Source organism: Hippocampus bargibanti, linkage group LG15 (assembly GCF_051943395.1).
Source record: "Hippocampus bargibanti isolate YZ-2025 linkage group LG15, ASM5194339v1, whole genome shotgun sequence".
Taxonomy (NCBI): Eukaryota; Metazoa; Chordata; class Actinopteri; order Syngnathiformes; family Syngnathidae; genus Hippocampus; species Hippocampus bargibanti.
Window position 1 is genome coordinate 7640461 of NC_142748.1, and position 27530 is coordinate 7667990.

The window sequence follows — 27530 nt, forward strand, 5'->3', positions numbered from 1 at the left end:
TGATTTGACCCTTCCTAGCCCGACTTCTCACCACAAAAACAAGCCCCATTGTTATTGCAATGCCGCTAACGGCCGTTTTATTTATGTACAGGTAACATCTGAGTTACAACCAGGTTCGGTTTGGACAAAACGGTCGTAAGTCAAACAGTCGTAATTCGAAATCCGTTCAAAATGGCCGACGTGACGTTTACACGGCAGGATAATATGCGATATCAATCTGTTGTTTTTAAGCAACATTTTCTATTGAATACTATTATATGAGCAAAGATCACGTTTAGTATCATTTTTATCATTTTAAGTTTCATATTGTCGATTTTTATTACTGTATAACTGTACCTGTAATGTCTACAAAACTGTTTACTATGCAGTTCATTTCTAAATGTCACACTTAAAAAAAAAGCAGTGTAAAGTACTACCACGATGGTAGCTGCACTGTATAACTACTGTATTGAGTGCATTGCTGTGCAAGTGTGTGACATGCTGGCTGGCCAAAATTGTAGTACGCGTTGCCGGCTGCTTGCGCGTGACGGTGCCAGGCGTCAAATAAAAAAAAGGTCTGGCGGGCGTGGTCGTAAGTACAGGTGGTCGTAAGTACAGGTGGTCGTAACTCGGATGTTACCTGTATTTATTAATTTATTTTTACGCCAACTTTTGTGTTGGATCCCGCAAGACTTGTGCGGGAAAAATATCGCAGAGCAATAAAAAAGCAAAGCAAATAATGGATAGAGGTGCGCAATTGTGCATCGCTATCGCTGCCTTGAAGGCAAACAGACAAACACCCGCATAACGTTAAGTGCAGCTTGGCTTTTATTTTAGTGTTAGTGTGTGTTGGTTGAAACCACGAGTACTCTCCAAGCCTTTTTGAGACTTTGAAATAATGCGTGGAAAAAATGCCATTTAATAATGAAGACCGGGCAAGATGGAGCTCCTCTTCACTTCAACATAGTTCCAAAGCATTATTTTGATGCTAATATTTGCTTTTGCCTTTAAAAAAATATATAAAATCTATATATCACAGGATTAATTGCCCGCCCAAATTTGCAAATTGATGTTTAACTCATTCACTGCAAGTCACATTTATTTGGGAATATGACGTAGAGTGCCATTTGTTAGGGTTTTGTTTTTTCTTGTGCCGATAAGGCGCTGGCCAGACCTCTGGCAATGTTTTTCCCTTCCACAAGGGGGCAGCATTTCCATTTTTTCCATGTTCAGCTTCAGCTGTTGTTAAAGCGCTTTATAAACCAATATTGCATTGTATTTTGGACAGCCGCCCTCATTTCAAGTTCACATAACTCCAGACCCATAGAATTTAGGAATTAACTTGTTTTTTTTCTGACGAAAGAAGAGCGTCTAAGGTTTCTAATGATGTATTAAATAATTATGTAGTCCTAAAACTCAATATTCTGTGGGTCCTGGAATTTGAGTGACAATGACAAAAACCCTAGTACTGGCGTGGACACATTTTTGCATATCATCTGGCAGTGAATGAGTTATGTTGAGCCTCTTATCTAGCTGAGTAAAGACACCAAAATATATCAAAAGACTTCTTTTTTTTAATGATGAAGTTAAACCCACAATCCTTAATGAATTAATGCTCCCAAGCTGCGCGATGCACCGATGCGTGACTTTGTTCCCGGATGCCGGAGTAGCGGCAAAGTGAGAGGTGTGGTTTGATGTTAGTCAGCAGCACGCATCAGGTATGCACGCCTCACTATAAAAGGCGGCAAGCGGAGGAGAGGAGAAAGTCAGGGTACCACCACCAGCGGCATCATCACCAACCTCTAGAAGACTTCGTCCCCTCCAACTTAAGAAAAAAAAAGTACGTTTTTGATTTACTTTCAGAATGAATTCTATGTTTTCTCAAGAAAAATAACATGTGCCTTATTTCTATTTTAAGGTTCTTTCCATCCAGCATGTTGAAACCGTGCATGATGTTAGCCGCTCTCCTCTTGTGCTTGCTGGCGTTTTGGGGCAACCTAGCCGACGCGTACCCTCCCAAACCCGAGAGCCCGGGTAGCAACGCCTCCCCGGAGGATTGGGCCAAATACCAGGCCGCCGTCAGGCATTATGTCAACCTCATCACCAGACAGAGGTGACCGTTTGTACTTCCTTTTGTATGATTTCTTGTGAAATTTGATCAGATGGGATTTGGATGTCTTAAAAGAGACAAAATGTCTCAATATTCATTCCCAGACTCACTTTTTTTTTATTGGCTTTCATGCAAATGTATATTTCCCCCTTCTGTTTTCAGAGTTATTGGGTAGCCTTCCCAAGTGTACTGGAAATAGTTGCACTTTATTTTTTTGACAATAAATATCCCACAGAGACACATAGTAAAAAAAGAAAAAAGGCAAGATTTTATTATACAATGTTGAAAATGAATTTCATCCATCAAAAATAACCAAATGCATCACGTTCATCTCCCTTTGAGAGTACCACGACGATTATTGACTGATGTCGTGTCGTGGCTTCCTCATATTGACATCTCATAGGAGCCATTTGCGCCTGCATCCAAAAGGTTAAATGCAAAAATCTCACATTTCAGCTGGTGCCAAACATTGCGTCACCCCTCCGAGTAATAAAGCGGGAAACTGGTCGCACGAGTACACAATTTGGAGGGGGGGTAGGGGGAGGTTATTTGGTACATGCTACATTATTTATCCTCCTGCTGTGTAATTACACGAGACTGGTTTGGTCACGCAGCTTTTTCCTCTTCAGTATTGATCTCAAGAGGTTCCTGGTGACTCGGTGAGACAAGCGGTGAATTAAAATGAATTAAAAAAAAACAACTCAACTGTGTCTTATGTCTCGTCATGTAGATATGGGAAGAGGTCATCCCCCGAGCAGGTCATGGCGTGGCTGTTGTACGGCGCAGAGCCGAGCCAAGATTCTGAACCACGGTGAGAAATCAAGCTAACGACGCTTTGGGAAAATTCCAACAAGTATGATGTAAATTTCAGGCAATGTAATTTCTGCATACTGTCTTGCTGTGGTATTATGGTTCATTGCAAATTTGTAACCATTTTTTTACAACGCTATTGCATTCATCTAGCCTACTTTATGGTTTCTTTTTTTTTCCAGACAACGGGGAAAAAATGCACATCTGAACGCCCAGGCGCCCAACACTGGTTACAAAAAGGAATAAATGCTTATGTCTCTTATTTTACAGTTTGGACTATAACAGCGGTTGGTAATCGTCCCAAGAGGTGACCCCGTCCTCCTAAAGCAATCCAACAACAATCAAACGCTGAGATTTCCTGGAGGGTCAACCCACGACTAAAATATTCTGTTTCAATTTCCCAAGATCTAAGCATGTTTCTCGTTTTGTTTTGTCTGCATTGCTTCTCTTTGTACACCTTAGTTTTCTGGGCGACAGTGTAAATAATTTGTATGAGGAAACTTGACTTTGCAATAAAGGAAATAATGGCATAAAAAGTGTCGTGTCAATGCATTTTTATTGTGGGATGAGGGATATGTTGTTTAATTATTGTTTTAGAAAAAATACTAATAAAAATCAAATGTGGCCCGAAAAGTATTACACAATTAATTATCGTTTTGGGTGTAATGTCGGTTCCCCCCACTAGAGTTCGCTGTCGAAACAAAAGGCAGGTGATTTATTTCCGTTGACTGGATGTTCGGAACCACGGCAGATTCGCGTGTTGACGAACAACGACGCTTTGCATCCTCTTCGTCATCGAACCTTTTAGAATCACTTTGACGAAACGGTGCACGTTAACCCCCCAGTGTATTCTTTGTCTCCAGGCACGCTTCCCCCCCCCTCCCCAAAAAACGCGTTGCGTGGGTTGACGTTTGCAAGAACCCACCCGGATTAACCGATACCTGCAGCCGCCACCAGTACCACCGAGACGAGTGTCGTCCGCAAGCCGCTCGCGGCGACGAGGCGTCCGAATAAAGGTGAGACCCTTTACAACCGTGCATAAACGGGGGCGATCAGGCAATTTACAATGCGAATTTATTCTCATTTTATGCACGTACAGTAATTATGTTTTATTGACCCCAAAATGGCAGCTCTTCAGCAGGTAAATTCGCACACTTGTTGTTTTGTTGCATCGTTGCATCTCTGCTCGCGCGTTTTCGTAATCTTCATATCATATTGCGTCATTATTTTATAACTCATGGCGGTTCCTCGACTATAACTGGCAATATGGAAACAGATACAATATAGTAATTATGAATGTATGCAATGTTATGAGGGAGATGGTGTATGCGCATGCGCACATGCTCGACATGCACTCATGTTTTGGTGCTGGGGAGCTTTTGTTTTATATTTATATTTACGCGCCTCCCATTCGAGCAGTGGTGTGTAGACTTTTTATACCTGCTCTATAAACTATACAACTAGATTTTTCTGGCAGTAAAGATGAATATATATGCATTACATCACCTTCAATGATGTGAAGTGCCTTTTTATAGGTCAGTGTGGGCATTGTGAGCTATTTTTGCATTATTCATAACAATCGTCACCATCTCCTGAACCTCATTTGTCATTGAAATCATCCCCTTCAGGTTATTTACGTACCATACATGTTTAAAAATAGTGCAATGACGTCTAGAAAATGCTAAATATATGTATTCCGAACTCACATACACATTGAAACATCTCAGCAACTAATGGATGGTCTTGTTGGGTGAATCTACAAACTCATCTGAAGGGGGGCGAGGGGTTCTCAGCATGGCACCTTGAGCCATACTGTGCTATTCAGTATACACAGCATCCATTTTTTATTAGATGCTGCTCATAATCTACTGAGGTTACTTTAGGTATGACGACGGTATGTGGCGTCTAGTTTATTATTTGGGCATTTTGTGAAGAAAATATTGTAAATCTGATCTACTCTTTAACCAAGATAAGCGCGGTCAAATCTGCTATTAATTCCCTCCTCATTATTCTACGCCGTTTCCCTTGTTGCCATGGCAATGCACCCGAGGAGTGGGTAGTGGGGAAGGGGTAAAGGGGGTGGCTGGTGAGTAGCTGCTCACGGTTGTCTTGGATACGCCAGTTTTCCCTGTAAAGTAATGAGAGGAGTTGAACCTGCGGGAGCACGGGGTTATTTTTAGGCCTGACGCCAGCCAGGCTCCATATGTGGATTAAGACTTGTTTGGCTGCCGTCGCCGCTTTTGTGGGTGTGCGTCTTTCTTTGCACGCTGTGGGAACGCCTTCGGGCCCTTTTCATACGCACACTTGGGCGTGCCCTTGTCATCGCGCAATTCGTTTGTTTTAAGGGCTTTTTCCAGTGGTGGGCCTGCGTGGCCTTCTGTGCTGGCCTAAAAATATCGGAATCACAGACTTTAACCAATGGAGGTTCGAGTTGGCAACCCAAGGCCTGTTGGAAGGCGCTGGGAACATCAGAGTTTTCGCAAATTAGCCAATCACAGTATCACTCGCCGCTAGTGAAAAGTGCATACTGGCCAGAGCTAGCACACTGTATCTGTAGCGAGGTGCGTAAACATTATTATTATTATTATTAAGCTCCGTCGATGACCACAATCTTTGAAAAGTTTCATGTTAAATCAGGCTTCTTATATTTACGCAAATGGCGCTACGGGCCTATCGATGTCGTCATAGCAACCGGTTCACATGCCGCCTGATGTTAAATGGATCAGTTAGAATCAACGGATCGTCTCTAAGCCAAATCTTGACCGGCCTGCCCATTCACCTTCTCGTTCAATCTTTCCATCTGTTGGTAATATTATTGCCCCCCTGCACCCCCCCCCCCCCCAACAAGAGCAGGAACTCCTGGGGTGTCTATTAATAGCCCCAAAGTGAGTTAGATAGCCGTTAGCATGGGGTGGGAGCTTGTGTAGACGGGTTGTAAACACGATAGCGATGGAAGGAGTTTATCTTGCTTGAGACAGCAGCTCCATTTTGATTTTTTTTTCCCACATATCTCCCCTAACCACCCCCCACTCCCTCCCTCCCCTTTTTACAGGTGACCGAGCAAGTTTGGCGGAGTGCGCGAGGAAACAGCAAATCATAAAATGCCCGTGGCGACGTCTATTTCTGACACGGGTAAGTGCCTTTATCAACTGAAAGAAAACGTCTGTGTACGTTTCGCTTCTCATCTAAGAGGCTAAAATGTGCTGGAAATTAATGTAACGCAAGACCCTGCCTCCTAAAAATAATTAAAAATCCTCATCTATGATTCCCCCTACACCCTTTTGCACCACCTCCGTCCAGTCTCCCCCTCACAAGGAAGCCTCCAGGAAAAATTACCCACCGCCCCATTTCCCCCTTTTCCTTGTCGACCTCCCGCCCCCGTTTTCCCCCTCTCGCTTTTCTACTCATGCACACAAGCCTGTCGTCTGCATTCATTCATGCGCGGCGGAGAAGACGCCCAGTCAAGCGTAGCTCGCGCGCATTCAAGTCAAGAGCAGGTGGAAGAGGGAGGGAATAGATGGTAGGCGGGGGAGGATAGCCCACCACCACCACCACCAAACCTCTCTTACGCACAGTTTATTGTCGCCCGTGTATGTGCGCGAGCACTCCGTCGTGAGGTGTAGGTTGGTCACCATGGCCGGTAGCCTGTTTGCAAGACTTTCTCTTGAGGAGGGGGGCTCCGCCTTTTCCCTGGAGGGACTGGAAATGAAGCTCGGGGGGGAAGGTAAGCAGCGCACTTAAGAAAGGCTCGAGCGGCGGATGTCAGGATGGTCAGCGGGAGCCGTTGTGTCTTTTTGTCATCGCGTTCGATGCCCAAACGAGTGCCACCGTGGAGACATAAAGTGGGATAAAGTTAGCTTTTTGTTACACTACTACATTCCTTGACTTTATATGATGATAAACACGAAACGAACGAGCACCTCATTAAGTCCGAAATGACTCATGGGGTGACTCAAGCCACAATCAAATGTTTTCGCCTCTCTCGAACAACCATCTTCACCAACCCCCTCCCTCCAAAAAAAGATCCTTGAGCGCAGAAGGCCCCCTTGCAATTAGTAACTCAATTTCCTTTTAAATGATCTGGCGAGGGGGGGGGGCGTGTCACCCATGATCAAGGTCATTGGCTTCTGTCGCTCCTTTTATTGCCCCGTCTGCCTTCCATCTCATCTCTGTGACATTTTTTTTTTTTTTACTTAGACAGACCCAATCTCACTTTCGGCCATTTTGCTGTCCAACTAATTTCCCGTCTTGTTTCTCCGTCCTCCCGCGTAGTCATGCATCAGACTTTGGACACGCTGAGCGACAGCGTCAGCTCGACGACGGCCAACGACCTGGACCTCATCTTCCTCAAAGGCATCATGGAGAGCCCCGTGGTGAGCGTAAAAAATCATCATTTCAATCAACCGGGCATGTTTCATTTCTTTTCACTATTTCCAGAATAATCCTTTTTTTTTCTTCTCATCCAAACTACAGGCTCACGATCACTTTGAGGAGCCCAAGCTGGAGGCGGTGAGGGAGAACAACGTGGAGCTGGTGCAGGACATCGTCAAGGAACTCGGCCTTCTGGCGCCAAAGAGCCAAGCCGCCGACGAGCTGCTCTGCATCCTGAAGGAGCCTCATTTTCAGGTCTTAAATCTCATCGATCGTGTTTATTTATTTATTGTGATCCTCAACCTTTCCCTTTTGTCCTTCTAAAGTCTCTGCTGGAGACTCATGATTCCGTGGCTTCCAAAAACTACGAAACTCCTCCCCCAAGTCCCTGCGCTTTCATGGACGCCGCCCTCAATAACCAACCCGTGCCTCCTGACGCCGTGAGGATGGTGGGCATCCGTAAGGTCTCTGGTGAGCATCTGGTAAGTGGATCTTCAAGGAAAAATATTTGTTAAAAATGCTTTTTTTTTAGTGGCTGTTTCATAGAAGAATGGAAAAATAATGATTCCACCCCGTGACAGGATTTTTTTTAGCTTCATGATCAATACATGGTGTCAATGACAAGTATAATAATTGTCTGAAAATAATGTCATTCTCACACAGCTGAGATTCACTTAAAATTATATTTGTATTTTATTTAATTATTGATTTATTAATTTTTTGGGGCTGCCCTATATAAAAAAATGCAGTCGTTGGTGTTTTTTAATTTTATTTTTTATTTTATTTTATTTATATTGAATCTTTATTTCATTTTATTTGTATTTTATCTTTATTTTATTATAATTTTTATTTTATTTCTATTTTATGTATTTTCTTTAATTTGTATTTTATTTGTATTTTCTTGGTATTTTATTGTATTTTTATTTTTATATTTATATTTTATGTGTATTTTTTATTTGTATTTTATTTAAATTTTATTTTATTTTATTGTATTATATCTTATTATATTGTATTATTTTATTTTATTAATGAAATTGGGACTTTTTTGTGCGGCCCTATATAAAAAAAAATAATTCAGTCAATGGTGTCAAGGATATGATAGCGAAAAAATATATATATTTTTTTAATGTTTTAATAACATAAAGGAACCATCATTAGTCTGTTATATCATAAAGGACATTCTGGTATTTATTTAAACTATAACAGTTTGCCTTTCCAGGAAAAAAAAGAGACAAAGTTGACCAGTTTGCTTACACGCCCGTGTGTCAAGGGCGTGACCTTTCGCGTGGAGAGCGGCGAGCTGGTGATCGCCAGGATCCTCCACGGCGGCATGATTGACCAGCAAGGTTTGCTCCACGTGGGCGACATCATCAAGGAGGTGAACGGCAAAGAGGTGGGCAACGATCCCAAAGTCCTGCAGGAGATGCTCAAGGAGGCCAGCGGAAGCGTGGTGCTCAAGATCTTGCCAAGCTACCAGGAACCGCACACGCCCAGACAGGTCGGTGCAGGACTGCCATTCCACCAGTTTTTTTGTTAGCTCAACAAAAACAGTAGATGAGTCCAATTGTAAGTCTTCCAAAAGGGTGAAATCTACTCATCAGCTTCGTATTTTGGCTAATTACAATCTCGGTCCCATCTGGTGAGCTCACAGGCCACTAAAATGCATGCATAGAGCAGTATGTGTGTGTGTGTGTGTTTTGTTTTTAATGATCAAACATCATCCAAGTATGAGAAAAGGCATCAACCGCAGAAGGGGGAGGGAACGGTTTCCATGGCTACGTCTCTCTCTTTTTCTCTCTCTCTGTGTTATTGTCCTGCCTTTTGAAAATGGCGGTGATGTGCATTTAACTCACTCACTGCCAGACAATGTGCAAAAAAAAAATGTATCCACTCCAGTGCCAGGGTTTTTGTCATTTTCACTCCAATTCCAGGACCCACGGAATCTTGAGTTTTAGGACTACATAAACATTTAATTTAGTGTAACAAAACCTTAGACTCTCCGCTTTCATCAGAAGAAAGAGTTAATTCCTAAATTATATTGGGGCTGGAGTTATATGAGCTTGAAATGGGGGCGGTTGTACAAAATGCAATAAATACATATTGGTTCATAGAGCGCTTTAACAGCAGCTAAAGCAAGAAAAACCCAAACTATATGTCTCTCCGTTTCCAGGCTTTTGTCAAATGCCACTTTGACTACGACCCATCCCAGGACAACCTGATTCCGTGCAAAGAAGCGGGACTGAGCTTCTGCAGCGGAGACATTCTGCAGATATTCAACCAGGAAGATCTGAACTGGTGGCAGGTCATTACAGCCTCCCGCCTACAGTAAACACGCACAGGCTTGTACACACACAGCAAAAAGCCAACATGGCGCCTGAGCCGTTGCTCATCTTGTGTCTCTCTCAGGCCTGCCACATCAAGGGAGGCAGCGCCGGTTTGATTCCAAGTCAACTCCTCGAGGAGAAGAGGAAAGCGTTTGTGAAAAAGGATCTGGAGCTTGTCACCACAGGTACGACGATGACCTCAGACGACGACGCCATTTTTGTTAATTATGCACATTTGACACCCCCCCGCCCCGTGTCGAATTAAAAAGCCGCCTGGAACAAAGACAGCATCTGTTCCGCTCGCTCTGCATCACGCATGACATGAGCACTATGAGCCCCGAGTGTCAAATTGGTTGCCATATTAAATCGGTAGAGCCAATTTTTATTTATTTATTCACCTATTTACTTTTTAAGGGGGTCTCCCTTGGATTTATGGCCATTTAATTCCATCGAAAGACAACAAAAGCCTGTCACACAAAGGCGCTTTTTCCAGAAGCCTTCGGATGCTGCCGTCTAGTGGCCACATCCGCACACTACATCCAATTCTAATCACTCCCATCGATCGAAAATCAAAACAATATCGACTTTTTTCTGTTTTGGGTTTCTCGCAGGTCCTCTGTGTGGCGGAGTAGGTGGCAAGAAAAAGAAAAAGATGATGTATTTAACCACCAAGAATGCAGGTACCTCAGTCGGATATTTAGCATCATAATCTAGCTAGCTATTAGTAGTCTGGATGGCTGTCTAGCTATCTAGCTAACTATATATTAGCTAGCTAGCTAGCTTTCTATCTGAGTTACTTCCGGGTTGAGTGAATGCTGGCGCGTGTGGTCGCTATCTATTAGCGATTTAGCTGGCTGGCTAGCTATTTAGCTAACTATCTAGTAGCTATCTATTAGCTAGCTATATTTCTATCTATTTGAGTTACTTCCGGGTTGAGTGAATGCTGGCGCGTGTGGCTGCCGCTGCTCACCCACAGAAAAACTTATCCAGTGACTGTAAAGCGGCCTTGAGAGTTTTGAAAGGCGCTTAGAAATTAAATGTATTATTATTATTAATTGATAATCAATTCATATCTTGGATTGTACGGCGAACAATATGCTAATGATGCTTCTATGCTATGCTAACAATGCTTCCATGCCATATTGTAATTGGATTGGATGTACCTTTTTCGTCTCGCGGTGGAGAAATTTACATTTCACAGCAGCAGAGTTATAAAAGGAAGAGGAAAGGAAAGAAAGAAGTAGAAAAAACAAAATACAGGAGCTGCTGGAAAGGCAGCCTCGCGGCGCCATCTTGAAGTAAAAAAAAAAAACAACAAAATAACATGACAACACAAAGAAACAGAGAGTCATTCATTCTTCAACAATTGCTGTACCCTCTTTGTGACATGAAGCAATTGCTATTGAATGTTTTTCCATCGCCAGAATTTGATCGTCACGAGCTGCGGATCTACGAGGAAGTGGCCAAGGTGCCCCCTTTCAGAAGGAAGACGCTGGTCCTGATCGGGGCGCAGGGGGTCGGCCGCCGCAGTCTCAAGAACAAGCTGCTGGTGTTGGACCCCCAACGCTACGGCACCACCATCCCATGTGAGCGCGACGGCGTACGAAAACCGTGCGGCGAGTGTCCAACTTTTTTTTTGTGTGTCTCCCAAGTCACCAGCAGAAAACCAAAAGTGGACGAAAGAGACGGTCAGATGTATTCGTTCATGACGCGCGGCGAAATGGAGTGCGACATCAAAAATGGCCGCTTCCTGGAACACGGCGAATACGACGGCAACTTGTACGGCACCAAGATCAACTCCATCCATGAGGTGACGGAAACGGGCAAGATTTGCATCCTGGATGTCAACCCTCAAGTAAGGAAAATTGGGAAGCGTTTCGGGAGGAAGGGGTCGGGGGCTCTGGTTGAACTTTGACCTTTAACTCATTCACTGCCAGATGATGTGCAAAAATGTGGCCACCCACAGAATATTGAGTTTTAGGATGACATAAACAATCAATAAAGCATTAGAAACCTTAGACTCTCTTCTTTCATCAGAAAAAAAATAGTTAATTCCTAAGTTATATGGGTCTTGAGTTATATGACCTTGAAATGGGGGTGGTTGTCTAAAGTACAATGCAATATTGGTTTATATAGCACTTTAGCAACAGCTGAAGCTGGAACAAAGCGCTAACATGGCCAAAAGGGAAAAAAACATTGCCAGAGGCCATGGCCAGTGCTTTATCGGCAACCAAGCATGAAAAAAAAAAAAAAAAAACGAACGAATTCGAGAATGGCGCTCTGTCATATTTTCAATTCCTGAAAAAAATTGTGGATGGCAATGAATGAGTTAACATATTTTTTTAATCATAATAATACATTTCATTTCTAAGCGCCTTTCAAAACTCTCAAGGTCACTTTACAGTTACAGGATCAGTTTTTCTGTGGGTTAGCAGTGGCAGCCATACGCGCCAGCGTTCATTCAACCCAGAAGTAACCCAAATGGAATACTAAGACAAATAGATAGAAAGCTAGATAGCAAGCCAATATATAGCTAATAGCTAGCCAGCTAGATAGATAGCTAATAGATAGCTAGATAGCTAGCAAGCCAGCCAGATAGCTAATAGATAGCTAGATAGGTAATAGATAGCCAGCTAGCTAGCTAATAGATAGCTAATAGCCAGCCAGATAGCTAATAGATAGCCAGCTAGCTAGCTAATTGGATTGGATTGGATTGGATTTGCCTTTATTAGTCTCACAGTGGAGAAATCTACATAGATAATAATAATATCCAGCCAGCCAGATAGCTAATAGATAGCCAGCTAGCTATCTAATAGATAGCCATCTAGCTAGCTAATAGATAGCCTTAGGAGTGACATGCCACTGCTATGAAGTTAGCCAATCCTCCATTTTTCCATCTAAATTAACGTCAGTCTTCAACCCGGCGCGTTTCCTCAAGGCCCTCAAAGTCCTGCGGACGTCGGAGTTCCTGCCCTACGTGGTGTTCATCGAGGCGCCCGATTTCGAGGTCCTCAAAGCCATGAACCGATCGGCGATCGAATCCGGCGTGGTCACCAAGCAACTCACGGTGAGCCGCCGCAAGACCTTTTGTTTTGAAAAAGCGTCCCGATGTCGACGTTGACGCTCGCCGTCCTCCCGTCAGGACTCGGAGCTCAAGAGGACGGTGGACGAGAGCGAGCGCATCAAGAGGGCCTACGGACATTATTTTGACCTCTGCGTCGTCAACGACGGGTTGGAAGCCACATTTCGCAGCGTGAGAGCCGCCATGGAGAAACTATTCAATGAGCAGCAGTGGGTGCCCGTCAGCTGGGTCTTTTGAGTTTCGCAGCCGGAGAACGTGGGACTATTTTCTTTGGCGCCTGCGACCGTGCCAGGGGGTGGTTAGGCGCAGTTGGCAGAAATGTCGGCTGATGTCGTTGGTGTTCTACTTTGTCATCAGTCTATGGGTATTGAAACGCTTTTAGAGTCGGCGCTCGGATTTTTTTTTTTTTTTTTCGTGGAAACAAGACGTCTAGTGTAGGGATGGCCATTATTTGGCCTGTTGTATTGAGACTGATTGTCGTTGACGGTGTAGTAGCCCCGCCCCCTTTGATATTTCTTCTTTCGGTGTCTTTTAGGGGTGATAGGGAAGCAAAAATCTGCCTCCCCACTCAAAAAAATGTTGACCATTACCACAATGGCCGCAAAGCATGACGATGGTGTGTTGAAATGAAGCTCCTAACCCTCATTCCAACAATAAATGAGCAAATACAGGTGACATCCGACTTACGACCAAGTTCCGTTCCGACCAAGTGGTCGTAAGTCGAAATGGTTGTAAGTCGATATAAGCAAGAACTTCCATCTACTACAACATTAGTAGTCTCTTCTAAAAAAAGTGATTGGGCACCATCAATGTCAAGAATCAGAGCTATCTATTAGCCATCTATCTATCTATATGAGTTACCGCCGGGTTGAGTGAACGCTGGCGCGTGTGGCTGCCGCTGCTCACCCACAGTAAAACTTATCCTGTGACTGTAAAGTGACCCTGAGAGTTTTGAGAGGCTCTAAGAAATTTAATGTATTATTATTATAAAATGTTGAATAGAGAGTCGGAGACTAAATGACTTGCAAACTCCTCCCCTCTGGTACCATCACGCAGTCGATTGCTGTGCAAGAGTGAGATGCTGGCTGGCCAAAAATGTCGTACACGTTGCCGGCCTGCTAGCGGTTTGCGGTGCCAGGCGTAGAATTTTTTTTTTTAAATAGGGTCTGGAGGTTGTGGTCGTAAGTATGGGTGGTCGTAAGTCGAGCTGGTTGTAAGTTTGATGTTTCCTGTATATAACATACGGCACTTGTTATATTTTTGTGTTCTGTTACAGGCACTAGTCCTTATTTGGGACGTACCAGCAGCTGCCCTGATAAATCCTTTTTTTTTTTGCCTTAATTCGCTTCAAAAAGCCAAGGAGTCAAAGGTCATTTTAACACCCGTTCCGACAATAATCGCAACCTATTTATTTTTACCTTTGACTCGTCAGAAGTGTATTGTAATAAAGGCAATGCTGTCACTCGAAGACTTCGTCTAAGTCTTTTTTGACGTATATCAAAGAACATAACGGCACATTGCTCGTGGTGTCCATGGCTGACTGGTTAAGGCAATGGACTCCAGATGCCAAGGTGCTGGGTTCAATCCCACAAGTCCAACGCCTACTTTTTGTTCAATTAATGGCCTACAGAATAAGACTTGGGGACCGGCGAGCTATTTATTGACCAAATGCACCATCCCAATCGATAAGCCTGCTTGCTGTTCACTTCATCCAGGGTGAAGCAACTGCCTGTTTGCGGTCCTTCTCTACTCCAACGCACCTGATTAAAGTGTGAGCACCTGTTGAGGCAAGTTCATTTGAATCGGGTGTGAAGGAGACGGGGCGGGGGTCCTAAAACGGATCTTGGGGAAGCGGTTTCTAACCCAGAACTTACACTTTTGCGAAGATCATTGGCTGAGGTAAGTGGGCTCACTGTCATTTTCTTTCCTTCAATCAGGTGTGTCATTTGGGAAAGTGCAACATGACCAACCGCGTCACCATCTTAGAGTATAGTACAGTATAGGCATTTTTGGCACAAAAAAAACACCATGTATAGTAAGGCGTTTTTAGCCCAAAAAAACGACCATGTATAGTAAGGCATTTTTAGCTGAAAAAAACAACCATGTATAGCAAGGCGTTTTAGGCTCGAAAAAAACGACCAGGTATAGTAAGGCCTTTTTGGCCCCAAAAACGACCATGTATAGTAAGGCATTTTTAGCTCGAAAAAAACAACCCAAAAAAACGACCATGTATAGTAAGTCGTTTTTAGCTCGAAAAAAACGACCAGGTATAGTAAGGTATTTTTGGCCGAAAAAAACAACCATGTATAGTAAGGCATTTTTAGCCCCAAAAAAACCACCATGTATAGTAAGGCGTTTTTAGCTCGAAAAAAACAACCATGTATAGTAAGGTATTTTTGGCCGAAAAAAACAACCATGTATAGTAAGGCATTTTTAGCCCCAAAAAAACCACCATGTATAGTAAGGTATTTTTGGCCGAAAAAAACAACCATGTATAGTAAGGCATTTTTAGCCCCAAAAAAACCACCATGTATAGTAAGGCGTTTTTGGCTGAAAAAAACGACAATTTTTGGCGATGTTGATTGCTGCCCATGACAAATAAAAAATATCTCAAATACAATTTCCATGTTTCTGTCTGCATTTCAGTTTATTTATACTTCGCCAATTACACAATGGGGGTCACAGAATCTGCACACATGAGACATGTAGGACCTGATGGCAAAATATGGAATGGCATTGCACACCTGCTCGAACTTCAAGTCACGGCACCGAGAACTTGATACCAAGCCTTTGTTCGACTTCCTGTGGATGATGCTACTCCGTAAGACCACCGATTAAAATTGGCTGAAAAGCTCAACTGCAATGGTTGAGTGGTCTAAAAATTTGGTTGCAGTTTTGCCGACTCGGGTTCGATCCTCGTTCTCACCCACGTGTGACAAATGTAGACGACGAGAAAAGAGGATTTGAACAGGAGTCACCTGAATCGCAAGTTTAGTCTTAAGCCACTCAACCAACTTGGATCTGAAAATGTTCTGTTTAGAAGTTACATTTATTGGCATAAACCGAGTTTGTGCTCTTGACTACCGTTCATAATTCATAAAAAAATTTGACTGCAATGGTTGAGTGGTCTAAAAGTTTAGTTGCGGTCTGGCCATCTCTGGTTCGAATCCCGCTGTTACCTGCCAAGGTGTGCATAAATTCAGCCGATCAGACGGGCCTCGAACAGTAGTCGCCTGGACGACAAGTTGAGTCTTAGTACACTTGACCAGCTTGGATCTGGAAACCTATCATTTGGAAGTTGTATTTATTGGAATTAACTATGTCAGTGCTCATGACTACCGATGAAGATTCCCAATAAAACTTGTCGGCAATAGTCGAGTGGTCGAAAACTTTGGTTCCGGTCCAGATGACTCCGGTTCGATCCCCGCCCTCACCTGCACTTGTGTGCATAAATTCAGGTGAGCAGAAAAGGGGACTCGAACACAAGTCACCTGGACCGCAAGTATAGTCTTAGATCACTCGGCTAACTCTGATTTGGAATGCTTCCATTTGGATGTCATATTTGTCCGTTTATCTAATACCTACTAAAATTGGTGACACGGTGTGGACTAGTGAAATATGAATTACAGGACGGAAGTTGCTAGAGCAGTTAGCCCGATGGTTAAGGTCCTGCGTTGCGGTCCATTTGGACCGTGTTCCAATTTAACCACAAGCGCTCATATTTAACCCACTTTTATTGTCAGATTCTTTCTACAGGTCTTTTTTTCTTCTTTTTTTTTAATTAATCACGTGACGTTTGACGTAATCAACGAATACGTATTTAAGCTGCGACAAATTGAACATTCATTCTCTTTCCCTCCACGATGACGACCGACTGCACGTCCACAGCACCACCGCAAGACGACCTCAAGGTATGACAAAGTGCACGTTTTAACTTTCTTTTTTTTTGGCTTGCAATTGCTCGTTTTTGAAACTTTTAACTTTTTAATCCTTTTCAGGCTTTGCAACTCTTCCACGGTAAGTCGCTTGCAATATTAAGTGCAAAAATGTTTGATTAAACTAACACTCGTTTTGCAATTTTCTTTTTCTTTTCCAGCGTGCAGAGAAGCTAAAGTGCTCGCGTTTGACAAACGGAACGTTTAAGGTTTCTTTTCCGGCTTTTTAATCGATCAATTTTTAACGTTTTTCACGTTTTCAGGCTTTTAAACTCTTCCACGGTAAGTCGCCTGCACGTTTAAACGGCAAAATGTTCGATTGAACTAACTCGTTTTTCTATGTATTTTTTTTTTTTTTTTCAGCGTGCACAGAAGGTAAGTTACTCGCGTTTGCGAAACGCCGCGTTTTTGGTTCTTTTTACTCGATGTAACTTTTTCTAATTTAACATTCCTTCGCGTTTTCAGTCTGTTAAAAGCTACAAAAGGTAAGTCGCCTGCTATTTTAATTGCACTATGTTCGTTATTTCTTTCCCCTTTTCAGTGTACAGAAAAGGTAAGTGGCCAGCGTTTGTATTTCTACATTTTAGACGAGATTCTGTTTTTACAGTGTTGTAATTGTGTCATTTCTGTCCACAGGCTGGCAGCTCTAAAAAAGGCTATTGGTGACTATTTTATTTTTAGTGTGAGGTGCACTGTTTAAATGTGCTTACCATAGTTTACGTTGCTAACTATTTTTTTTTTTTTCTTTTTCAGTCCACCCGTTATGCTGCAGTCCACTGCCGACATGTCCAGCTCGACCTGTCACTGGTGAGACAAAAACACTCCAACGAATACATCTCATAAATCATGTTTTAATTTAATTTCAGAACATAAGGAGGAGATACAGGAGGCTTCAGACGGTGACATTCTCCTGGACATAATTGGAGGAAGGTAAGTACACCGGAAATGACGCGTATTCACGCTTACTAACATCATTTTTGTGTGTGCGCAGGTGAGGCGGCATCTCGACTTGATCCAGAGTAACAAGACGACAGTGAATGGAGGTGTTGCAGTGTCTCCTGGGGTTGAGGAGGAAAAAAAGCAAAATGGCACGAATGAATATTTTGCAACACATTTCTCTTTTACACCCCCCCCCCCCCCAAAAGTTGCACCGGGACAATTTTTTTACCGCATAAAAGCATTCTGTGCACTTACACTCAATTTGTTTTTCCTTCTTCTCAGGTGGTGACAAAAGGATCTGTTGGACCTGCAGAAGCGGAATTGGCAGCAACTCTGATAAGGCCGGAAAGACTCAAGTGACGTCGACCTTTTTCGACACTCGTGTTTCTGTAGGAAAAGAGACTAAAAGTGTGGGTTTTTTTTTCCCTCTTAGGTGGTGATCAACAATTGTTGAGATGAAGACCATCGTAGCCGCCATGACGCTTGCTGTTAATCTTTCAAGTTTGACCCACATTAAAAATAAATTGAATAAAAAGCTTGACTGGAGCATTGCATACCTAATTTTTTTTCTTCTCCTTTCCAACTAGGTGGATTGTTAACGTTGGTGCTGGAAACTGGAACCTCCATCGGCAAAGACGACTTCCTTTTTCAGCCAGTGATGCTTCGGGTGACTGCTGGTGGTCGAGCCAACATGGTGCCGTGACAGTTCTGTAAAATGGTCCAAGATGCAAACGTTTTTCTTTTTTTTTCTCCCCCTTTTTAGACTACTGAGAAGCTTCCGGTCAAAGTGCCACGCTGAACTCTGCACCCCCGCCACCAAGATGGCGCACCTGCCGGGCAAAGTAAAATTGGACATTGCAAGTGAGATATTTCAAGCGTGCCCACGTTCAAATGACATTTCCACCATGCAACTTAACTTTTTCTTCAAGGTCCGATGAAGTCCCACGTCCTCGTCCTCACTGGTGGGTCTCATCTTGTCTCAAAATGGCTGCATCGGAAATGCTCTTGAAGCCAGTTGATGTCCATTTTTTTTCCCAGGTCCACTTGAACAGGCAGAGAGTCGTTTGACGTCATCGACTTGAAGAGGCTCAGACGAGCGATGTGGCGTCAACCTCTCAGATGGTGAGTTTGCTCACAACTGACAATGTCTTTTCGTTTCAGGTCTGCTGCCTCAGGCTGACTTCACCAAAAGCAGAAGGCTGAAATGGCATCACACTTTTAGGTGAGTGTTTTTTAAACACTTTTTTTTTTTTTTTTAACTTGTTTTTTTTAAATTTTTTTTCTTACTTCGAAGGTCTTTGTCTGCACGAGAAGTGGACTTGCCTCTAACTCCTGGATGTCTTTCCCCTTGGATCAACACACCCGTCCCACGATCGACCGACCACTTTGCTGCCCGGCAACAAGCCATCCAACATTGTAATTTTTTTCTTCTTTGTGATTGTTTACTCTGCAAAATAAAGCTTGATTAAAACACTCCATTCTTAAACACATTACAGCTTTTAAAAATAAACATAAAAAAAAAAAAAAACAATTTTCTAAATTTTTTTTTTCAAAATTTTTTTTTTTCAAAAATTTTTTTTCAATTTTTTTTTTTTTTTTTTTTTTTCAAAAAAATTTTTTTCAAAATTTTTTTTTCAAAAATTTTTTTTTCAAAAAATTTTTTTTTTCCAAATTTTTTTTTCAGGGCAAAAATCTGAAAAAGTGGGCGTGGCCTGTCTGGAATGGACGCTACTGATTGGCTGATAGCAGTGAAAGTGGGCGGAGCATTATGAAAGCGGGCTCTGATAGGTGGAAAGGTAGGCGGGTCTATGTAAATGAGGTCCCTCCTGATTGGTTGGCATGAATTAAGGCGTGGCTATGTAAATTCTGACCAATCAGAGCAGAGTATCATTTTTGGACTTAGAAAAACCGTAAAAGTGGGCGTGGTCATGCAAATGCAGCGGTTTTGATTGGCTATGCAAATGAGGCCCTCGACTGTGATTGGTGGTTTGGGAATTGGGCGGGGTTTGGGGCGGGCATTGCAGCATTTTTCAAAATTTTTCTAAGTCCCACTCATTTCTTCAAAATTTTTCTAAGTCCCACCTGAGATTCAAGGTTAGAGGTGCAATTAAGTCACTTTTGACAGTCATATCACTGTTTCGGTGGTATTTAAGTGCAGCATTTTTCAAAAATGTTCCGAGTCCCACCTAAGATTCAAGGTTAGAGGTGCACTTTAGTCACTCTTGACAGTCATATCACTGTTTCCATGGGTTTAACATGCAGAATTTTTCTACATTTTTCTTAGTCCCATCTAATATTCAAGGTTAGAGGTGCACGTTCGCTACTCCAGACAGTGGTTACACTGTTCTGGTGGCTTTCACATGGCCTGTGCATTGAAGCATTTCTTAAAATTTCTAAGTCCCACTCAAATCTTCAGGTCAGAGGTGCACTTCAATCACTATCGACAGTCATATCACTGTTTCTAAGGTTTAACATGACGTGTGCATTGAAGCATTTCCAAAATTTGTCTAAGTCCCACCTGAGATTCAAGGTTAGAGTCACTCTCGACAGTCATATCAGTGTTGCCATGGGTTTAACATGCAGCTTTTTCAAAAAATTTCTAGAGTCCCACCTAAGATTCAATGTTAGAGGTGCACTTCAGTCACTCTCGACAGTCATCTGACTGTTGCACTGGGTTTAACATGCAGCATTTTTCAAAAATGTTCTAAGTCCCACCTGAGACTCAAGGTCAGAGGTGCATTCTTGTCACTCCAGACAGTGGTTACACTGTTCTAGTGGCTTTCACATGGTCTGTGCATTGAAGCATTTTCAAATTATTTCCAAGTCCCACTCGCTTCTTCAAAAATTTTCTAAGTACCATTTGAGATTCAAGGTCAGAGGTGCACTTTTGTCACTCTCGACAGTCATATCACTGTTGCCATGGGTTTAACATGCAGCTTTTTCAAAAAATTTCTAAGTCCCACCTAAGATTCAAGGTTAGAGGTGCACTTCAGTCACTCTCGACAGTCATATACTGTTGCCATGGGTTTAACATGACTTGTGCATTGCAGCTTTTTCAAAAATTTTCCAAGTTCCACTGGTTTTGTCCATTTTTTTCAAAGTCCCACCTGAGTCGTAAGGGCATAGGTGCCCTTTCGTCACTCCAAACTGTCCTTTCACTGTCCCCGTGGCGTTCACATTGCAGTATTTTTCTAAGTCCCTCACGATAACGCATCAAAGGCTGAGTGAGTTGAGGATGGATTCCTTGTGTGTTCTACATACTTGGCAATAAAGATGATTCTGATTCTGATTCTGATTTAGTCACATAAAGACAAAGACTGGAATTCAAGTTGAACCATTTTTTATTGGACAGAAAAACTAACATGACAACATGAAAGCATTTTACCAGTCAATGTTCAGGTGGCACAAACACTGACGACAGGCCCGAGATGGGGGCTTGCGCTTGATCAGCTCATGTGCGATGTCACTGACATCTCATGAGACACCAAGGCAAACATGAGCACGTCCGACTTCTCTCACTGAACATAAGCAAAGTGCTCTGTGCTCCACAACAACATGATTACACTCTTCTGTTTAAGTTTTTAAATGTTGGTATTTTTTTTTTTAATTACAATAAAGTGGCTCAAGTTGGTCATATGTGTATGTGTGCATAGATAGATTAGAGATTGAGAGATATAGAGAAAGCTATGAAGATACAGAGAGAGATAGATGGATAGATAGACAGACAGAGACAGATAGATAAATACAGACAGATAGATACAGATACGTCTGTGTAAGCTCTCAGTCGTGCTGGAGTGGTCCATCGATGAAAACGTTTCTTCAGCCGTCATCTGTACTTCTTTGAAAGAAGAGTAGAGAAAGTACAAAGAAGTACAGATGACGGCTGAAGAAACCTTTTCATCGATAGATACAGATAGACAGATAGATAAATACAGATGACAATAGATTGATAGATAGATGCACACAGACACATTTTTAAACTAACTTGGTCCACCTCAATGATAAAATGACTGAAAGTTTTGAAAGGCGCTTATAAATCAAATGTATTATTATTATTATTATTATTATTATTATTATTATTATTATTATTATTATTATTATTATTATTACTACTGTTGTGCAGTGCACGTAGCACAAGTTCAAGTCGAGTGAGAGACGAGCACACTCATCTCCACCTTGTGGTGCAACACGACATGAGCTCTTCAAGCACACCGCACTGCTAAGTACTTACACGTGTCTAATGCAGGTTGGCGTCCCTTCCGCATGGCCTCCGAGTCTGGCAGCTGGTACCTTTTGCTCACGAGCCTCTTCAATCTGGTCAAATGAGGAAAAAAACAAAAGTGGTAAGTCACAATTGTTTTGTCCATGAAAAAATGTCGTTTCTTTTCAATTTGAATCGTTTTTCATGATGTTGTACTTTGACACATCTATAGTACAATGAGCAACCGCCTTTCAATCAAAATCTGCGTAACTATTCATAGTTGAGCAGTTTAGACGTTTACGAATTCTACCGGACGAAGATCTCGTATTGTGTTTTTCGTTGGTGAAAAAACTCACGGATGCATTTCTGTGAATAGTTTGTGGACTAATCTGCCCTCGCGTGAATCGTATCTTTGTTGTGGAAAACATCAAAAACAACAATATTCGAGTCAAACGCTGATTGATTGACAGCTAGGGGCGACTCGTTGGCGTGCCGAATAACTATCGCAACGTATCGTAATCGTACTCCGAAGTTCCCCACATAAACGCGCTCGCGGATAAATGACAAATAGTCAGTTTAAAAAGTTAAAATAACTCACCGAGGACTTGTTTTGTTGCTAGCGGAAGTAGCTGCTCTTTGAAGCGGATGTGGTACCGTCCCCTCTTGTGTTGCTGCTTCTTCTTCGTCTTGTTGTTATTGGATTGGATCGGATCCAACCGCGCATATCGCCCTCTACTGGCCTGGTAGCCACAAAGCCATCTGGCAAGAAACTTATTTTCCATTTTCCCTTCCTGGGTCGCCGCATCGAATCTGTGTCCTCCACCTTCAGAGATTTGATTCGCATGTTTGTGTTTGTGTTGCTCTTTGGCAAATTCGTCGAGTAAACGTATTCCTTTAATATTTGTCTTATTGCAAGATAAATATTTGTTCCATCGATCTCGATGTAATTTCTTCATTTGTCCAAAGAAGGGTGCAAAATTCTACATCGATCTCGATATAATTCTGTTATTTAGAGGGAAGAGGAGTGACTATATCGGGAGAAGGATGCCGAGCCTTGAACTGCCAGGCAGAAGATCGAGAGAAAGACCAAAAGAGGTTTATGGATGTTGTCAAATAGGACATGAAGGTCGCTGGTGTGAGAGAAGAAGATGCACAAAACCGGGTTAGAAGGAGGACACTGATTTGCCGTCGCGACCCCTCAAGGGAAAAAACGAAAGGAAAAGTCGAAGACTTCTAAAGATGTGGAATTTGCGCCGTCTGGCGGACAAATATTAAAATTACATCGAGATCGATGGAACGAATAATTATCTTTAAATTAGACAAATATTAGAATAAAAAAAATACTGGACAGTTTCACCTAAGAGCACTAATCATGTTGTTCAAAAGACAGATAGATATAAATTGTGGCAGTGAAGTGGGTCACGAGAAATAAAGCTTTATATAAAACCAGGTAGAATTTCATGTATTAAGCCTTATATGAAAAGTAGATTTTTTTTAAATGTGGAAAAGGCGAAGCTGAACTCAAAATTAGAATTAGAAATACACGATAAGAGAGTAAGTTTTTTTTCTAAAGTCATTACAATCATGACTTGTTCTTTGGTATTGAATCTATCTTTTTTTCTGCTCCCCTCATTACAGCAAACAACTTGCGCTTTCTGACGGACAAATACTGAAATTACATCTAGATCTAGCTCATGTATTTTGTTTTTCTACTTTCATTCCTTTCATCACTTTGCTGCTGTGAAATGTAAATTTCTCCACTGTGAGACTAATAAAGGCATATCCAATCCAATCCAATCCAATCAATGGGGAATTTCTGGCAGACAAATAACAAAACTACATCTCGTTTGATGGGGATTAAGCGCCGTCTTGCGGACAAATACAGAAATTACATCGATATACATGGAACAAACAATTATCTTTAAATTCAACAAATAAAAGAAAAAAAATACTGGACAAATTGACCAAAGACCACCAACCATGTTGTTCAAAAGACAAATAAATATAAATTGTGTCAGGAAAGCAGTTTCCGTTAAATAAAACTATGTGTAAAACCAGGTAGAATTAAATGTATAAAACGACAAATTGTTTAAATGCAGAAAAGTTGAAGCTGAACTGCAAATTAGAAATTTGAAATACTGTACACAATGTCAGAGTGAGGATTTTTTTTTAATGGTCAAGTCATTTCAATCATTACTTGTTCTTTGGTATTGAAACGGTCGATTTTCTGCTCTCCTCTCATCACAGCCAACTCGTAGCGCCGTCTGGCGGACACATAACAAAACTACACCTAGTTCGATGGGGAATTTCCGCCGTCTGGCGGACAAATAAAGGCGTTTTTAGCCCAAAAAAAATAACCAAGTAACGTCAGGCGTTTTTAGCAAAAAAACGACCATTTATAGTAAGGCTTTTTTTAGCTTAAAAAAAACGACCATGTAGATATAGTAAGGTGTTTTGGCCTTTTTTAGGCCGTGACAAATTAGCAAGCTCATTTGAAGAAAAAATGTTTAGTGAGGGTAAATTAATCGTGTTTATATATTTTAATATATGTGCTTTCTGCTCTTTTACAATGTTGCTATGCTAGGTTTTCAGCTCCGGTTTCTATCCGAGAAGCCCATCCAGGGACACGGGTTGTGAATTAGCTCCATGCTAACTACTCAATATGCAACACACCAGATTTATTTTTATGTTGATTGCTCTTCCCATGACAACTAAATAAATGTCTTCTTCCTTTCCTTTGGGCTTTTCCCGTCAAGGGGTCGCCACAGCAAATCAGTGTCCTCCATCTTCAGAGGTTTGATTCCCATGTTTGGGACGTCGGATGCCCTTCCTGACACAACCCCTTGTATTTATCCGGGCTTGGGACTGGCACAAGAAGACACCGACTTCTGGCTGCAGAACAAGCAACTCGATGAACCTCATAAAGATGAAGATGCTCGGTAAAAGGCTCCTATACACAAAATGGTCATCGGCACAGCAACATTCAAAAAACTCACCATTTGATGACAATGCTCCGATCTTACCATAGAAAAAATGAAGCAAAAAATATATCCGTGTTTCTTTCTGTATTTCAGTTTATTTACACAGATCCAAATACACAAATGGGGTGACAAAATCTGCAAGCATGACACATGCACAGTTAGCCTAATGGTTAAAGATCTGCGTTACTGTCCGCTGAGGCCGTGTTTGAAGTTAACCACGATCGCTCCTGTTTAACACACTTATATTCAGGCCTCCCTGGTGGTCGTCTTTTTCTGTGGAAAGTGAAAAGGAAGTTTTTTCAGTCTAAGTCTTTTTCTGTTTCAGGGAAGTATATGACAGAAGATACCTGGAACCTGCTTGTGGTCTCCATGGCTGACTGGTTAAAGCGATGGACTCCCAATGCGACGGTTCTGGGTTCAATCCTGGCTCTGGGCAACATTTCCAACTTGTGCTTTTGGTCAATCAATGACCTATCAGAATAAGATATAAGCAAAGAAAACAAAATTTCAAATGGATGTTAGAGAAAAGACAAGTTTTTTAGTCTAAGTCTTTTTATACTTTAAAGAATATGATAGAAAATAACCAAATCACACTTGTGGTCCTCGTGGCTGACTGGTTAAGGCGATGGACTCCCGACTTGAAGGTCTGGGGTTCAAATCCAGCTCTGGGCAACACACTTGTGCTTTTATTCAAACAATGACCTTCAGAATAGGATATAAGCGAACAAACCCGATATTCTATTGGGGCCCCGTGGGCCGCTGAGAAAAGTACAAGGGTGTCGACTGCGCGGCACGGGTTCGAAACCAAGTCACAGCGAAAGGTACAAGGGTGTCGACTGCGCGGCACGGCCTCGAAACCAAGTCGAAGCGAAAGCGACCGAGCGAAGCGAGGTCGCTGGAGCGAGTTCACGGGTCCACAAGTGGACAGCCTCCCAAGGCCCCGACAAGCACAAGTGTGAACCTGCGAGCGAGCGAAGCGAGCGAGCCAAGTGTCTCAATGCGAGCGAGCGAAGCGAGCTCGCTAGGCAGGTTCGAGGCGCGAAGCGCCGAGAACCTGCAAAGAATTTTACTAAGTGTCAACGCGGTATCGCATGATAAATACATGTATTTTTAGCGAAAACAGCCACGCCCCCATGGTCCAGTGGGCAGGGAAGATACTTGCAGCGCAGAAGTGCAGGGTTCAAGACCAGGCACGTGCAACTGGTACAACCTGCAAAATGTCATTGTGACATAGGGAAATCAAAACACCTCACTACACATGGTCTTTGTGGGGATTAAAAAAACTTACCACAACTCCGGAGCGAACTTTGATGAGTGACCTGGTGCCAACTTTCTTCCTCTGCCGGGTGGGTGTCCCTCCTCTGGTGGTCCCATCAGTTTCATCCAGGCCTGTTTAATTGAAAGAAAATTAAAGAAATCAGTTGAACAACACATCAAAAGAAACCTCAGTGTCATAATATATGATGACTTTTGATGATTCTTTCTTTTTGTCATAAAAAAATCTTTTGCAATAAAAGAAGACGTTTTCACTACAAAAAGATGACTACCTTCATTGTGGACGACTTGGCTTGGGCGTGGTTCTTCTTCTTTTGTGTCCTCGATCGAACCCGGTTTTGTCCATCCTCTTCTCTCACACCAGCTCATGCCCGAGCATCTTGAGATGAGAGAGTCCTGCCAAAACAACACCAACGTCACAATCATCATTTGTCATATGATGGGACAAATTTGTTGAGATAAACTTACGTTGAATTCGGATCCAGTTTTCAGCAGATCTTTCAAGCCGTCAAATGTCGGTTCCTTTTACGGGAGGCTAATGACGAATTCAGCTGAAATACAAACATGCAAGCATCTTATTACGTCCAACGTAGCAGAGTCCCAAAGCACAAAAACTGCGGTTAGGTTAAAATATTACAAGCTAATATTAGCATTACCAGTTACATTTCATCTTTTTAACTCACTATTTTAATGTTCATCCTACAATGTTTAAAATGGCTAACTAAATGTATTTATTTCCTTCACAGCTAACTTCGAACTTGAAGATGCAAAACAATGCTATGGCACAAGTCAACATTAGCAGGTGTGACGTTAGTTTAAGCGACCAAGCTCGGAGCGACGTTAGCTTAAGCGAGCAAGCTCGGAGCGACGTTAGCTTTAGCGAGATAGCTCGATTATTCGGCGTGGTGGTCAAACCTCAATCTTTGTCGCTGGTTCCAAGATGGTTGTCTCCGCGCACACTTTGGACACCAAAGATATAAACTCGAGCTGGGTGAACCCGTCAATATCTGCCATCCTTGCTCGTTTTGTTGCCTCGGTCGGTCGGAACAGAAGCTAACAATCCATAGTCGCACATCTCAGCATTGGGAGAACATCCGCTTCCGGCCTGGGCGGAAATACGTAGTCGGAACTTTTATTATTATTCGTTGGTGTAAAAAGTTACAGATGCATTTGTGTGAATAATTTAGAGACAATCTGCCCTCACGTGAATCGTATCTTTGATGTGGAAAACATCCAAAACAACATTTAAGTCAAAAACTGATTAACAGCTGGTAGGCGTGCCGAATAACTATCGCAACGTATCGTAATCATACTCCTAAGTTCCCCACATAAACACGTTCACAGATAGATGACAAATAATCAGTTTAAAAAGTCAAAATGACTCACCGAGGACTTGGCTTGTTGACAGCGGAAATAGTTGCTCATTGAAGCGGATGTGGGACGGTACGCGCTTGTGCGGCTTCTTCTTCGTTTTGTTGTTGGCGCATTGGATCCAATTTAGCATATCGCCCTCTACTGGCCAC

The 27530-nt window shown here is 42.3% G+C and overlaps 3 protein-coding genes and 2 long non-coding RNA genes across 23 annotated transcripts; 2 read left to right on the forward strand and 3 right to left on the reverse strand.

Moving 5' to 3' along the window:
* The first annotated feature begins 293 nt into the window (after positions 1 to 293).
* pyyb (peptide YYb) lies at positions 294 to 3435 on the forward strand. Its single transcript, XM_089014899.1, has 4 exons — positions 294 to 1819; positions 1898 to 2092; positions 2820 to 2900; positions 3170 to 3435. The coding sequence occupies exons 1-4, from the start codon at positions 1674 to 1676 to the stop codon at positions 3192 to 3194; spliced, it is 447 nt and encodes a 148-aa protein (XP_088871025.1). The 5' UTR covers positions 294 to 1673; the 3' UTR covers positions 3195 to 3435.
* Positions 3436 to 3674: 239 nt separating this feature from the next.
* Positions 3675 to 26039, forward strand: mpp2b (MAGUK p55 scaffold protein 2b). Of its 14 annotated transcripts, XR_016117397.1 has the most exons (32): positions 3675 to 3915; positions 5952 to 6031; positions 7172 to 7272; positions 7373 to 7525; positions 7597 to 7752; positions 8541 to 8768; positions 9441 to 9572; positions 9677 to 9779; positions 10206 to 10274; positions 11019 to 11180; positions 11247 to 11449; positions 12533 to 12661; positions 12737 to 12847; positions 14392 to 14447; positions 15323 to 16587; positions 16675 to 16693; positions 16773 to 16893; positions 16975 to 16986; positions 17077 to 17096; positions 17248 to 17273; positions 17365 to 17418; positions 17478 to 17541; positions 17603 to 17699; positions 17833 to 17906; positions 17984 to 18411; positions 18480 to 18512; positions 18589 to 18772; positions 18845 to 18966; positions 19235 to 19346; positions 21797 to 21893; positions 24508 to 24690; positions 25058 to 26039. XR_016117397.1 is itself a non-coding variant. In XM_089015153.1 (14 exons), exons 2-14 carry the CDS (start codon positions 6001 to 6003, stop codon positions 14449 to 14451), a joined length of 1638 nt encoding a protein of 545 aa, XP_088871279.1. In that variant the 5' UTR covers positions 3678 to 3915; positions 5952 to 6000; the 3' UTR covers positions 14452 to 14881. The 14 variants fall into 14 exon arrangements, 2 of the variants coding, with proteins under 2 accessions (XP_088871279.1, XP_088871278.1); XR_016117398.1 differs by having other exon boundaries at positions 16773 to 16986; positions 17077 to 17273; positions 17833 to 18051; positions 18138 to 18217; positions 18314 to 18411; XR_016117400.1 differs by adding an exon at positions 22765 to 22913 and having other exon boundaries at positions 16773 to 16986; positions 17077 to 17273.
* Positions 17449 to 18237, reverse strand: LOC148887454 (uncharacterized). Its single transcript, XR_016117410.1, has 3 exons — positions 18108 to 18237; positions 17806 to 17937; positions 17449 to 17669 (listed from the first exon to the last, which is right to left on the reverse strand). It is a non-coding gene; the product is annotated as an uncharacterized LOC148887454 (long non-coding RNA).
* LOC148887455 (uncharacterized) lies at positions 18610 to 22446 on the reverse strand. Of its 2 annotated transcripts, none has more exons than XR_016117409.1 (4): positions 22350 to 22445; positions 21782 to 21864; positions 18874 to 18997; positions 18610 to 18749 (listed from the first exon to the last, which is right to left on the reverse strand). It is a non-coding gene; the product is annotated as an uncharacterized LOC148887455 (long non-coding RNA). The 2 variants fall into 2 exon arrangements; XR_016117408.1 differs by having other exon boundaries at positions 18612 to 18749; positions 18838 to 18997; positions 22350 to 22446.
* On the reverse strand, positions 24806 to 27451 carry LOC148887456 (uncharacterized). 5 transcript variants are annotated; one of them, XR_016117407.1, is made up of 8 exons: positions 27394 to 27448; positions 26923 to 27112; positions 26476 to 26558; positions 26280 to 26403; positions 26021 to 26121; positions 25835 to 25942; positions 25080 to 25203; positions 24806 to 25005 (listed from the first exon to the last, which is right to left on the reverse strand). XR_016117407.1 is itself a non-coding variant. In XM_089015154.1 (8 exons), the coding sequence occupies exons 4-8, from the start codon at positions 26283 to 26285 to the stop codon at positions 24979 to 24981; spliced, it is 306 nt and encodes a 101-aa protein (XP_088871280.1). In that variant the 5' UTR covers positions 26286 to 26403; positions 26476 to 26558; positions 26923 to 27112; positions 27394 to 27451; the 3' UTR covers positions 24806 to 24978. The 5 variants fall into 5 exon arrangements, 2 of the variants coding, with proteins under 2 accessions (XP_088871280.1, XP_088871281.1); XR_016117406.1 differs by having other exon boundaries at positions 25327 to 25942; positions 27394 to 27447; XR_016117405.1 differs by having other exon boundaries at positions 25317 to 25942; positions 27394 to 27447.
* Between the last annotated feature and the right edge of the window lie 79 nt (positions 27452 to 27530).